Genomic DNA, 15,380 nt, shown 5'->3' on the forward strand with positions numbered 1-15,380 from the left:
ACCTAGTAACAAAGATGGAAATTGCCACTTAAATACCACTAGTAGCGCTATAGCTACAGATTTCATTTAAATAGGTCTTCAAAATTATTGAATATCATTAAAGATACGTGGTTACAGAAATTAAATCTCGTAGTACCTACTAATCTTTCCGTTTATTCATCAATACCAAGCTTGATCGACGCATTTCTGAAAAAGTTCATTGATAACTGCAAAGATGTATCATCAAGAAATCTAAAAAAATCACTTCGATAAACGCTGAGCTGAACAGACGTCTCTAGTTTTATTGTTTTATTCATTAGCCCTAATCCAACAAACGTAATTTTCCCAATAGAGTGAAAAATAACAGTAATTGTGACTCAATTGGGTGATTTTAAGTGACCCCTAAGTTAGAAATCACACTGACAATTTTAATCGCAATTTAGTTACAATATTACAGGTGAACACATTAAAGTAACTTAAAGACTCTTTAAACGAAAAATATGTTACGAAAACGTAGGAAAAATTACTTTGAACTGACGAAATTACCATTTGGAAGAGCCACCTTCTAACTTCGCCATTTCTAACTTTTTATTAGTGTGATAGCTTTTGTGGGAATGCCATTTTCATTAAAAGTCTGATTTCTATGAGCTCGTTAAATTTTTACGAAATCACTCTATATTTTTAAAATCACTTAAGGAATCACCCCTTAAAGTTTGTCGACGTATAGTCTTTCCGATCTCAATTGAAGAACCAAGAGGTTGACAGTATGTTATGTACCAGGTTCGGTCACTAACGCAGCAACTCGGCAGTGAAATATTTGAAAAACTTATTCACATTTTTATTTAGCCATACCCATATACAGGTCTAGTCGCCCAGTTGAGGAATGAGCGCACGGACAAACGCGGCATAAACACAGCAGCACTGGTCACTTGGCCATAAATTCGGTTGTCAACAAATGGCCTAGCAGTGCAGTGCAACAATACGGAATTTGATGTGATTCAGGTAACTTTAATTTATCCTCCTCCTTCTATTAATCATTCATATTACAATTGTGAATGGAAGAAATAAGAGGGATATTTTGGTTACTAATATTATCATAACATGGCATTTTGAAGGTCTTTTGAAACGGAACAAAATGAAAGTTACCATCAACAAAATAAAATTGTTTGAGAACCAAAATAATTTAAATATGTTTTTTGTTAAATGAGCATATAATAGAAATTTTCTATACATTATAAACAAATTATTATAATTTTTTATTTTCAGAGGAAAACTTTTTTAGAGACGCCTATGAAACTCACGAAATTTTATTGCTAGATGTTTTTATACATGTTTATCTGACTTTGGAGAGACTATACCTACTTCATTAACAAACTATGTATTCTTCACTTGGTTACTCTCATTCAAAATGTTCCATTTACGCCACTACTCTGCAATTTCAATCGGTAATTACGTGGCTGCTTTTCAATTTGTTCGTGTACTTGTGTTATCAGCACATTTTATCAAAACCGATTTTTTCAAGGTCGGGTTAAACTGCACATTCTAGAAAACAAAAATAAACAATCGAACTTCCGCCGCTTCTGCCTCCTAATTACTAATTCAAATATTTCGACTTCCTTAATCATTTGTCATCATTGTGGGAGCGTTTTTAACGTCAATCCCTATGATTCTCTTAAGTAACAGTTATCTTCTAGAAGTGTAAACATGCATTTAATTTTTTTTAATTTTTCACAATGGGTAGTTAACATCATAGGACATTTTATTGAAGCCCACATCAACATTCCTCCGGCTGCCGTTTAGTTGACGCGAAGGCAGTGCATTTTAAAGTCAAATTACAGTTTAACAGCGTTATCCCAGCGTTTCGGCGACGAAATTGAGCTGGGGAAACTCACGGGTCACTCCATCAGGTGGCTTCAGACTACATGTAAGTTGACGATTAGACGTATCCTAGTAAACGCCTTTTAAATTTCACATACCTACACTTATTGCGAGGTCGTTGACCCCTTTTAGATAACAACACGGGTCAAGCGCACATGCGAAACTGCACCAACACCCACCTGAGTACACCATTTCATCGTGTCATTAGATTATCGAAATTATGCTGCGCCTACTGACGCAGAGACATCATCAGTTACACTGGGAAAAGGACTATAAAAAATATAACCTTTTACGTCTCAATTTCCTCACGAGGCAAGTGCGTTGTGTTGAACAATAATAAGCCGTCCCCTCTCCCGCACAAGTTTGCTTAAATAAGATATAGAAATAGTATTAGTTTTAAAAACATAATTATATGTTATTATTAGCTCTAGCATTTTTGTATTATATGTATTTTAAACTTTTTCAGAAGAATTCGATATTTTTTTAAAACACCTTATCTAGATTTGACTTCATTTGATAAAATTTAAAAAAAAATTGTATAAATTAGCTGACTGCCTTTAAAATATATTTAAAAATGCTATGTTACTGAAATATTTTTATTAAAAGGAATTTAGCAACAAGAACAAATATGTTTTTAGAAAAAAAAACAATTGATCTAGTCATATTCAAAGCTTTGGACACTGCTGTTTCAAAATTACATTTTTTCTAAAAGCTTGATATTTATACAGGGTGTCTCTGAAAAGGACGGACAACGCTTGACCACAAGTTCCTTGGATGAAAATAAGACTATTTAGCTTAACTTACCTATATACAAAAATGCACGGCTACTCAGATATAGCCTTCTAAATGTAGAACAGATAACCTATTTTTTTCAAATAATTTGAAAACTGTTTTTCTTAGAAACTTCAAACTTGGTATACATATTTTTTTATATAAGGGCAATGTAAATGTAGAATTTGGTGAGAATACATATGCAGGATGTTCTCTTTCTAGTGTCTGTGCGCCACTGGCTATTCCGTAACTTTTTTGTGTGTACGCCAATGACGACAGAATTTATATTTTTTAAAATAAGTACTATTTTGGAAGATTTTTTGCCTCTTGCAAAATTTTGATATTGTTTATGAATTTCGAGTAAAATTGGCATTTTTTACACATTAAATAATATAAAATCAGAGAGATAATTAGAACAGACTAGTACGAGGTGCCATATAACAAACAAATACATAACAATAATTGAAAGGTTCAGTGTCAGTGCAAATATAAATAATTTTTTTACAAATCGGAATTTTTGCCTATATTTAATGTATAAAAAATGCCAGTTTTACTCGAAATCCATAAACGATAGCAAAAAAATGTTCTTAAAATAGTGTTTAATCTTAAAAATATAAATTCTGGCCTCACTAGCGTACACACAAAAAAATTACGGGATAGCCAGTGGCATACAGGCATTAGAAAGAGAACATCCTGTATATGTATTATCACTAAATTTTTTATTTAAATTGTGCATATATAAAAAAATAAGTGTACCAAATTTGAAGTTTCTCAGAAAACTAATTTTCAAATTATTTGAAAAAAAAAACTAGGTTATCTATTATATATTTAGAAGGCTGTATCTTAGTAGGCGTGAACTTTTGTATATAGGTAAGTTAGGCTAAATGATCTTATTTTCATCCAAGGAACCTGCGGTCAAGTTTTGTCCTTTTCAGGGGCACCCTGTGTATAACTTTTTCTGTTAATATTTATAATTCGTTGCCAGAAGATAAATTACCTGATGAAACAGTCCTAAGTAAAATGTGGAAATAAAAAAAACTATTTGCAGTAGCTGGTTTTTACCCGATTAGATTAGTCTTAACAAATAATAGAAAAATAAGAGATAATAGATCAACAAGAATACAGGATATATCTTTGCATGATTACGTTTCTCTATTAATTAATTAGACATAACATTTTAGACTTTATTTTGTATAATTATTTATTACCAGCTGTTTTACTAGTTACTGTTGGTATAATTCAATGTTAGTTGATACATGTAACCCATACAGTAGTTATTTCCCGCAATATCAATAGTTAGAAGTCTTATTAGGGTTAGATATCATTTACATACATAGATTTCTGGTATCGAAGAAAATTGTTTTACTTTGAGGATAAAGGAGTCAAAACGTCGGCAATTTTAAGAAAACAGTGAAATTCATCGCCCCTAACCCATGACTAACCCATGTACTAAATTCAGTAAAACTTTGTAGGTGAACATACATATATTAATTATACTGCTTCTGCTTTTTTCTTGCTTATTGTAGCAGGTACGAGTATATTCTATACCGCTATATTCATGAAAAAAATAGTCTACATATTTTGGAAAACATTGCCATGAAAAATAAGTATGCATATTTGTGCAAGAAAACTATAACAATAATTGTGATCATGTTTTAAGAAATATTTTTGTATAATTCCACAAAAAAATATATCATTTTTATTACAATATAATTTAATGAGTGTGTATTGAATTCAACAATTTGTATCTAGATACCTCTTTGTATTTTGTAGTAGAAAGTAGTAGTAAGTATACCTATGTTATGAAAACATTTACTAAATCATGTTTTACCACAATGTTGTATTTTTATTTAAAATTATCTATTCTATCTAAAATTTTTAAAAAATATTGAGACTGATCTGGCCTTGACATGCGCAGTAAGATTTTTTTGTTACACCTCTGGCTTTTACAGTTTTAATATATTAAATTAATCAACAGTGCTGAATTGTTAAATTTTTAATATATTTTTTCCGTATAGAATTAAGTGATTTAAACTGGCAGATCGTTATTCGAGGCATATTGTTCTCATTAATTTTTACGTCCTGACAATAACGCTATCGGACAGGAAAGGAAGTTAGATTAAAGTTAGAATTTAAACCCAGAATTTGAGACTTCAGAATGAAATTAGGTATAATAAATGTAACTTGCCAACACCAATAATAAATATTTCCCAAAGTGGGGCATGCTTTCGATTTTCTAAACGTGCTTGGAGGAATTTCATTGACCTTTTAGGTAATTTCCATCTAGACATAATTAAGGATATATATGTAAATAATAAATATGCAAATACCTGCACAAAGGCAGGTAAATCCAAGAAAACCCACTTGCTTAGAGTGGCTTGAAAATAAATAACAATAAAATGGAAAGTATATTAATGTAGAATAATTTTATTAAACTATAAAAGGCGTTGTCTTATTTTCAGCAATACTTATACAGGGCACTTCAAAAACTATGTGACATCGCTAGAGAAGACATTCTAGAACCAGCCCTTGGACATGTCTCCACCTTTTTATTGCTACAGCGTGTACCTTTTTAAATGTTTTTGGTAACCCAAATTTCATTGAAGTAACTAAAGTTATTTCCGAAAAAATTTTTTTAGTTATATTCGCTCAGTATTTTAGTAGTTATAAAGTTTCAAATGTTGAAATCAAATAATTTGTAAAGGTGGCTAGGAACTTAACACCAAAATAATGTCATACCGCCCATACTACCACGCAAATCCTTGACGTTTGTGTTAATTTTTGAGACAATGAGAGGTAGAATATGAATGTAATAATTGTTAATAACCCAGCTAACATTATTTAACGACTAATTGTTAATAGCTTTCAAGGGTTAAACTTGCTATCCCATTGACGTGATGTGATACTTTCTAAACAGTATATTAGTATCAGAAATGTCTAAATATTTAATAATGTATTTTCGATCTACGATCAAGGATAATTTTGAAGTTTATGGAAGTAATAAACAAATTTACTGAGGTTTAATATTGGTGTTGGTTTTGGAACCAATCTATGTTATTAAAAGCAAGCAGGTAAACTCAGATGAATATTTCTAGACAATATAAATTATAAAATATTATTTTTAAATTTACTCTCTATTTTGTCTTTGTCGTAGGATGCCTACACTGAACACTAAAAAACTTCTGAGTAATAATAATGCTTTTTATAAATTCTTACAATTTACAAACAAATGTAGTGGAGGATGTAGGTACGCATAATATTTAACATCCTATTCCGAAGGTTTTAAAAAAAATGAATAATTCGAGTTTCAATTTGGGCTCCGTTCATTATGTCTAAAGACGTTGTTTTATTTGTATCTCCCTCACGTAGCCAAATTCGTTAACATTTTAAAAGTGCTTTCATGGCTACGATGTTCAAGGTAAAAATACGGAGACTGCGAAATGAAAGGAATAACCAACTCATCACTCCGCTGCCGCTAGTTTGAATATATTCATAAAATACAATCATTATTTATTCAAGTAAATTTAAAAAAACTTACTAGCTAAATTATACATGATGCCCATTCAATTCCAATAGCATTTTTTAAATTGAATAGGACATAAATTTGGTAAATAATCCTCACATCACAATAGCTTGTTTGTTACATCTATTTATCTATTATTCGCGGAAATTAGATCATATTTCTTTATACCAATTGCGTCAGTGATCCGTTTTTATTTTTTGTGCGTTATCTGATAAGAACTGATAGATAACTACCATGATTATTACAATTTATAATGTACCCACTTACATTAATAAACACAGCGTGTTTGTGTTCGCTACCGCCATCTATAGACTGATTGTGGAGTAAGAAGTAGTCGCTGGCACCATCTATTAAAGAAGATAATAATTACTTGTATCCAGCGCCATCTGGAGACTAATAGAATAATCAAAATTAAGAATGTAGTCAAACCATACACAGATAATTTCCTAATTTCAAAAAAGTAACTGTTTCAGTCGTTTAAGAACTTCCATATAGATGGCTCGCAATCGGTCTTTCAGAATGAAATAAAAACGGATATACTAATTTTTTATAAAATACGCATGGAGTCGTTTTAAACGTATTAATGTAGGTTAAAACTACTATAGTGTAGGTACATAGTACATATATTTTTAATCATGCCAATTGTAAATATGAAACATTTCAACATCTAATAAAAACATTCATACAAGAAGTACATTATAATTATAGTTTTATGAAATGTACAGATAAATTTTAAAACACCATTTTTTCTATTGTGAGCCTTAGAAACCTACACGCTATATGGCTTGTGTCGACTCGAATTTCTGTAAAATTTATTTAATGTGTTCACTATTTTTCACATTCATTCCATAATTATAACAATTGGTATTGTTACACTTTTAAGATTTAATAAGTGTAACTATAATTATCTATGATTCCAACACTTCCAAGTTCCAACTTCTTGCGGACGTGCCATCTAGAAATATCAATAGGAACTTTTGCGCTGCGCTATCTACATGTAAAAAATAAAGATGTATGTCCTCATACAGATATCTGTATTAATGTTTGGCATCTAGTGAAATTAAGTAAATCTAATCAAATAAAAGTCGTACCACACCCTTCTTTATCCACTAATACTTTCTGTCATCATGACGAATTATTAAAAACTAACCTAACCAATAAACTACAAAAAAAATTACAAGTCATTAACAATGGAGGCTATGGATGTTGTAGTGCCAGAAAAAGTAAGTAAAAAAATCTAATTGTTTTTATTAGACGTCACTTGTGTTTGATTTAGTACCTACTTGTAGTTAATATTATAGTTTTGCATTCCGCGATGAGTAGCGGCCGCAATGTGGTGAAAATGAACGAGTACATATAAATCGTGTTTATAACTAATTGATTGTATTTCAGGAAGAAGGTAGCCCTTCTGATGCGAAGCAAACCTTGCAGGACTTAGACACAGAGGATTTGTACACTAAGTACAAAAAACTACAGCAGATGCTGGAATTCTTAGAAGTTCAGGAGGAGTATATTAAAGATGAACAGCGCAACTTGAAGAAAGAGTACCTACATGCCCAAGAAGAAGTTAAAAGGATACAATCAGTTCCTCTAGTAATAGGCCAGTTCTTAGAAGCTGTAGATCAGAACACTGGAATTGTTGGCTCTACAACAGGTTCAAATTATTATGTTAGGATACTTTCCACTATTGACCGAGAATTACTGAAGCCTTCAGCTAGCGTCGCATTACACAAACATAGTAATGCTCTTGTCGATGTACTGCCCCCAGAGGCCGACTCTTCCATTAGCATGCTGCAGGCTGATGAGAAACCTGACGTACAATACAGCGATATCGGAGGTATGGACATGCAGAAACAGGAAATTAGGGAAGCAGTGGAATTGCCTCTTACGCATTTCGAGTTGTATAAGCAAATTGGTATTGACCCTCCAAGAGGAGTCTTGATGTATGGTCCCCCTGGATGCGGGAAGACTATGCTTGCTAAGGCCGTCGCTCATCATACAACAGGTAACATATTTTTTTATTTCTCAGATACCTACACTTTACAAAAGTAAATTGAAATATATTATTTCACACAATATAAATTCTAATTATGGAATAGGAACAAAGAACATCACAAACAGGCATTATAATTAATACAATAAGTTTACGACAAACGTCCAGACTATGATACTCATGCTGTCTTCATGGAATATATTTCTAATTGTTTAAATATTTCATGTTTCAGCTGCTTTTATTCGTGTTGTTGGTTCTGAATTTGTTCAGAAATACTTGGGCGAGGGCCCTCGTATGGTGAGAGATGTGTTCCGTCTTGCCAAGGAAAACTCGCCAGCTATTATATTCATTGATGAGATTGATGCGATAGCCACAAAGAGGTTCGATGCTCAAACTGGCGCCGATCGTGAGGTACAGAGGATTTTGCTCGAGCTGTTGAACCAGATGGACGGTTTCGATCAAACGACAAACGTTAAGGTAGGAAAAATGTCGATGTTTTCGTGCGTTAGCAAATAAAATCGATTTGTTTTAGGTTATTATGGCTACGAACCGGGCGGATACATTGGATCCAGCTCTGCTTAGACCTGGACGTTTAGACAGGAAAATTGAATTTCCTTTGCCGGATCGCAGACAGAAACGTTTGATATTCAGTACGATTACCTCAAAAATGAATCTCTCGGAAGAGGTAAGTGTGATGTAACCAATATTACGTATAATAACTCAAAAATAACTTGCTTTTTTAATAAAATGGAGAAAATATTCTTTGAAATACGATTAAGGGGTTATACCTTGTTGGGATCTAAAAAATGATGTGGTTTTCATAAATTTTGTTGACTATTCCTATAAATATTTTTTGAAACGCATATTTTTTGGAACTACTTGTAAACATTTTTTCAGTAAAAAAATATTAACAATTGAAGCAAATAGGTTCTCTGGCTTTTTAGGTTTCCAGGTTTTTTTTTGGAAATATATTTTTTTAAGGAAATAAAAAATTCTTTGTTCAGGCCCTGACTATTATCATAATGAATAAGCATACAAAATTTGAATTCAATCAGATTAATAGTTTGAGTAATCGTGGCCACGGTAATGGTGGTTTCAAAAAACAGTTTTTGAGAACGGTCACGTTTAAATTTCAAGTCGTCGATTTCAGTACGATAAAGGGTCATCCTACTCTCATACATAATAAAAAAAGTATAGAACTTATTAATCTTGATGCGTAATTTAAATTGTTTTCACAAATTTTTAATAAAAAGTGTTTTTTCAAGCACTGCGTTTAGTTGGTAAATCTGTCAGTGACCTGTGACATTGACCTAGTTTAGGTGAACTACGTAATGTTTATCCACCTGATGTGATATGACAGGGTGCTGGCTGCCAAAAAAACCATTGGCAAAACAGAATGGCCGAATATATCACTGCTGTATCTTATTACATTTAACTCGATTTTCAGTTTATCAGTTTATGAGATACCTTCTCATAAACTGGTAATATGGCAAGTAATTTTGTAAGTTTCTGCGTGAAGTATTAGATTTTCGGTGGTGTATTTATGTGTCTTCATTGTTAAATTTGTTTTTTTTTTCAAGAGGCACCATTTATAATCCTTTTTATCACTTTAGGGATTGATAGAACATCAAAAATAAATTTTTTTAAAATAGTTCTAGCCGTATCTTCTCCAAATACAAAAACAGCATAATGTATTAAACTTTGGTATCAGTAAGTTTTCAAGGATGTTAAAATCTGTTAAGTGTTTATGACATTTTTATGACATCACTTTTCGAGCTTAGATTTGTTATAGTTTATAATAAACTAATGCAAAAGGGTCAAAAGAATTTCCGAAATTTTTCCGTGATTTTTGACAGACTGTATTTAGGTGAAAAATGGTCGTATCGGGAATTATTTTGAAGCTCTAAGCTACTAGTTTTTAGATCTTTCCGTCAAAATTTTTGAAGTGCGACAAAAAAATTTTGCAATTGTTTTTTTTTCCGAGTTCATGGACTTGGAAAATGGTTGTACAGAGAATTGAAGGGCAGTTTCGAAAACTGGAATAAATTTCCTATAACATGCTGCCGCAACTTTTCGGAAAAAACAATTTTTCCCATCGTTTACACTAATTTAAAAAAACACAAAAAAACGAGTAATTTATGGATTTTTAGAAAATTGACGGCTAAATTAGAAATATTCACAAAATGACTAATGTTAAGCATGGCTTTTAAAGTTCGATATATCCAGAAGAAGTTTCATCTTGATCTGGCGAACCATTTCTTTGTTTCAGTTAAAACTTTTGAAAAAAATTAAAGGGTCACGTTTTTTGAGCTTAAACACTTCATAATCACGATTAAAATGGAAAAAAAATTGTTTGAGGTTTTCTCACATTTTAACAGCAAATAACGTTTAAATTGATGAAAAAAAAACTTGGAAATTTTTTTTTAGGGAAGAAAAAGAGTAGTTTTGAAAAAAAACTGTTTTTTAAGTGATTACAGACTGCACAAAAATTAATTAGAAATTTGTCTCAAAAAACGGTATGAATCGGGGTCGAAATCTGGTTCGAGTCATCAACTTTAGTTTTAAATTAATTAAAAGTTGATGAACAGAAGCATAGGACGGAAAAGCCAAATCATACTGGAAACAATTGGATTTTGTTTTCTTTAATGTTCGGAAGGTTTACCAAAAAAAAAAAAAACCTCAAAAATTTTATTTTACATAAGAAATGGTACTTTTATTGAAATCGCTGAAACATGTAAATAGACTGTCCAAAAATCAACTAACTTCTATTCCTTAACATACAGGGTGTTTAAACCGATTTAAATCAAGTTACATTAGTACAATTTTGATTCTTAGCATCCAATTTTTTTCCATTTTAACCAATATTAACATAACTTTTCTAAGAAGTGAATTTGTGCCGAGGTAGGTCTAAATCGGCTTATTTTCATACAACGCGGCTGATTACATTACCCTTGGCCCATTAATTAGAAGCTGGTTGACTTTAGGATTGGAAATTGCGCTTTCCTCAAAAATGATGCATCGTAAAAATCTGAATTCAAAAAGACTTTCGTAAACTGTCACTGCAGATGGTCAGAAACCAACAGTGCTGATCAAAAACTTCCATGTAAAAAATTTCAATACATTACATTGTTTTTTGGAAAAAATGGCTAAAATTTGATTTAAAAAAAATTTTATTTTACGCAGATACAGAAGATTGAGTAGATTCTTGTGCCATAGGAAAAAATCATATTGTTTCAAGTTTGGTCCTTGAATCTTCTTTCCAAAACAGTCTATATATTTTTAGAATTTTCATAATTCTCTAAAATATCCGAAATTCTTCATTTCTAAAAATGTATTTTTTTTATAACTGAAATATGTAACCAAAATATTTCAAATAGTATATCTAAAGAAGCTATTTCTTTATATAATTTCAGCTTGGAAAATTGTAGGTGATTTACAGTCACACTTAAATTCTGACAGTTCATATAAAAGGGTTATTTTTTCACTAATTTCTAAAATTTTTAAATTTTGACTTCCAAATATTTCAAATCAGTTTTAGACTTCAAATGAAATTTCACTGCTTCACAACACTATTTACAATATAATTAGTCTTGAGAAGAATGTTAAAAAATGGGCATAGTCTGCCCATCTGGGGGAGTGTGCAATGCTTCTTTTTTACTAATTTTCTCCCCTTTTTTGGGGGTGTATTGGAGGTGACATTGTAACTTGCAACTACTCCAGGAGAAAGTGTGCAATGCTATTTTATTGATTAGCTTTTGTGTGCTGAGTATGAATCCGTCGCCCTTATTGCGTGAAACTGCCAGGAACATAGTAAAAACCCCTTTATGGGGGTGGTTTTCATTCAGGTAATTTTTCTGCTTAGCTATCAAAGTACAGTGTTTTGAAAGTATAAAGTCGTACAAAAATTAACTGCTCCTAGAACCACTTGTAGTTGCAAGTTACAATGTCAAATCCAATACACCCCCAAAAAAGAGAAGTTTTCACTGTGTTCCCGACATTTTTGGCCAATAAGAATGGCAGATTCGTATTCAGCACAACAAAATTAATAAAAAAGAAACATTGCACACTTTCCCCCGGATGGGCAGAAAATGCCCATTTTTTAACATTGTTCTTTACTAAGCTAACAATGCGCTCGCCAATTCCTGTCACTTACAATTAGAGACCTGACTAATCCAGGCAATGATGCATCAAATGTGAGGCTTTATATTCCCCTCTAATTTAAAATAGCTATCATAATTTTCATTTTTAATAGGTGGATTTGGAAGACTACGTGGCGAGGCCGGACAGAATCTCCGGCGCCGACATCAACGCCATCTGCCAAGAGGCGGGCATGCACGCCGTCAGGGAGAACCGTTACATCGTCCTGCCGAAAGACTTTGAGAAGGGGTACAAGAACAACATTAAGAAAGACGAGAGCGAACATGAATTTTACAAATAAGTTATTTTTAAATTGTAATGTCCTTTTTAATTTTTGTAGCTTAACACTCTATAAATAATAAACTAAACTTACACTAGAATTTTGTTGACGTGCGAAATCAAATGTAGTTTTCAGCATTTATTCGTATTTTTAATTTAAAACAAACCAAAAATAAATAACAGATTAATCATAGATTGCCGATATAAGGAACAAACGAGTTGCGGTTAGTTTAAGGTCATGGCTTACTCGATCGACTAAATAGTAAATTTACGGGCAAAAATGAGGTAACAAAAAATATTTATTGGAACCGGGTTTTAATGACGAAGTTGGTTTGTCGATCGTAAACAGGAAATCTATCAGATATTAATGTTTGGTCTTACAACATACTATTGATTTAGAAGACGGGAATTTTTAGTAAATTCACAATATTTAATGAATTTATTTTAAAATACAGGCTGACTTACACAGAGCCTTCATAAATGATAAGAAGCCACATGACTGTTGAGCTTGGACAGCCACGATTGGTACAACTAAAAATGTTCTGCCTTGTAAATTTGAGATAGGCATGGAAGTAGCCAGGGGGGCAGGAGGGCCATGGCCTCCCCATAATCCTTGCTGCAGGCTGCAAGTTTAAAAAATGACATTATTACAGGCCATTCGTTTTGTATAGTTTTAATTAACATAAAAATTTAAACAAATATAAGTATTAGGGTGGCCCAAACAAAACAAATATATTTTTTTCGTTTCTTGTGAAAATATGTTAGTTTATCACGTTTTAAGGCCATGGAATGCCAAGTGAATCGGCATAATTTATCTAGCAAGATAGGTACCTACATCTGGAAGGCCACCATATTAAACAAATTTTCATTCAAATCCTACATCGCAAAAAAATGTTAGAGGGGTGTCCTGGCTCTTAATGGGTCGCACTATATATAGGGTGTCCGGAAAGGTCATGTCAAAAACGAAGGGGTGTACAGGGAAGCTCAAAATAGTTGGAGTACTTCATAAAAAATTTTCTCCTGTCGGGCTTCGTTGTGGAGTTATTCACCTTCAAAGAAAAAAGTTTAAAAAACAAATTCCAATTATAACTTCTAAGTCGTTACCAGGACAACAATGAAATTTGGGCAATTAAAGTACCGTTCATTTCCAAGTTTCAACTAATATTCAATATGCCTGTAGCAGACAAAATTATCCTTTTAAATTTATACATCTTTAACAGTGTTGCTAAATTTGACATTTTTCTTTCATAATTCGATTCCTCTTTCACTTTGTAAAAAAAAGGTACACCATACATCAGGCGATATCTTGTGCCGTTTTTGAGAAAATCGAATTTTATTAGCAACATACATTTATTGTATCAAAAATGTGATACTAACATTTTTGTAAAAATCTTGGTTTGTATAGAATTAGAAGAAAAAAGAGAACTTTTAAGTAAGTTGTTCAATATGTGCACCATGCTTCAATGCATTTTCTGAAATTGCTCAAATACCTCTTCTGTAATCAAAATAACGTGGTGATCATTTCTAATGATGTCGGCGTATATAATTATGCGATTTAATAATTCTTCCCTAATATTGGTAGGAGTTTGATAAACAAGTCTTTTAAGACGACAAAAATCGAGGGAATTAAGATCAGGACACCGAGGCAGCCACGGAAAAGCACTAACTCGACCGATCCATCGATCGGGAAATGTGGTATTTAAATAAGCCCTTACTGCCCTGCTAAGATGGGGTGATGCACCATCGGGCATAAGCCACATGTTATTTCAAATAATTAAAGGGATATGTCTTCCAATAACAGATTAATATCTGCAAATTCTTCATAGCTAAAATCCTCCATGATATTGAATCAACAAATGGTGTAAAAATGATTTATGACAAATATCTAACTGCTAATTATACATACTTGTTGACAGTCGTCTCAATTTCCAAGATTTTTGCAAAAATGTTAAGTAATGTGGCATTTTTGATACATGTATGTTGGTAGTAAAATTTGATTTTCTCAAAAACGGTCCAAGATATCGATTGATATATGGTATACCTTTTTTTAACAAATCGAGGAATCGAACTATGAAAGAAAAATGCCAAATTTGGCAATGCTGTCAAAGATGTATAAATTTAAATGTATAATTTCATCTGTTCCTGTATAATCCAGGCATATTGATTATCACTTTAAACTTGGAAATGAACATTACCATGTTACTTTAACTGCCCAAATGTCATTGTTGTCATGGTAACAACTTAGAAGTTATAATTGGAAATTGTCTTCAAACTTCTTTCTTTGATGGTGAATAACTCCACAACAAAGCCCAATATATTTTTTTATAAAGTGTTACAACTATTTTGAGCTGCCCTGTATACTCCTTCATTTTTGACATGATCCTTTCTAGACACCCTGTATGTATTATGGCTTTTTAACTTATTAAACCGATTGGTGAAGTTGCGGCTTGCAGAAATTTTTTTTAGAAGCAATCGTACAGAAAGTCACCTTAGGGATTTTTTAATAAAAAAATCTGACTATACTTAGCTTCAATCAGCATCACCTCAGTATATTCCTTAATTATCTTTTATTAAGTTAATGCAAATGTTTTATTTCATCTTTAAAAATCTACAAAGCATTGCAATTGCCTGGTAACAATGAAAATTACTCAGTACTGATACATTTGATTATAATTGTTGATAAACAAAACAAGTTACTTACAAATGTAATAGATGAAACTTAAGACACTGGGATTTTAATTAAGGCTACTTAGCCAGATTATCAAATGAATTTTCATAATTAGTTTAACAATAAGTAGGTACCTACGTCTAGAAAACTAT

At 32.0% G+C, this 15,380-nt stretch overlaps 1 protein-coding gene across 1 annotated transcript; it reads left to right on the forward strand.

Moving 5' to 3' along the window:
• Window positions 1-7,288: 7,288 nt before the first annotated feature.
• On the forward strand, window positions 7,289-12,653 carry LOC108903269 (26S proteasome regulatory subunit 6B). The gene is made up of 5 exons (XM_018705385.1): window positions 7,289-7,374; window positions 7,544-8,156; window positions 8,377-8,621; window positions 8,677-8,829; window positions 12,397-12,653. The coding sequence occupies exons 1-5, from the start codon at window positions 7,342-7,344 to the stop codon at window positions 12,580-12,582; spliced, it is 1,230 nt and encodes a 409-aa protein (XP_018560901.1). The 5' UTR covers window positions 7,289-7,341; the 3' UTR covers window positions 12,583-12,653.
• Window positions 12,654-15,380: the final 2,727 nt, after the last annotated feature.

The sequence above is a fragment of the Anoplophora glabripennis genome, unplaced genomic scaffold (genome assembly GCF_000390285.2).
Source record: "Anoplophora glabripennis isolate ALB-LARVAE unplaced genomic scaffold, Agla_2.0 scaffold40, whole genome shotgun sequence".
NCBI lineage: Eukaryota > Metazoa > Arthropoda > Insecta > Coleoptera > Cerambycidae > Anoplophora > Anoplophora glabripennis.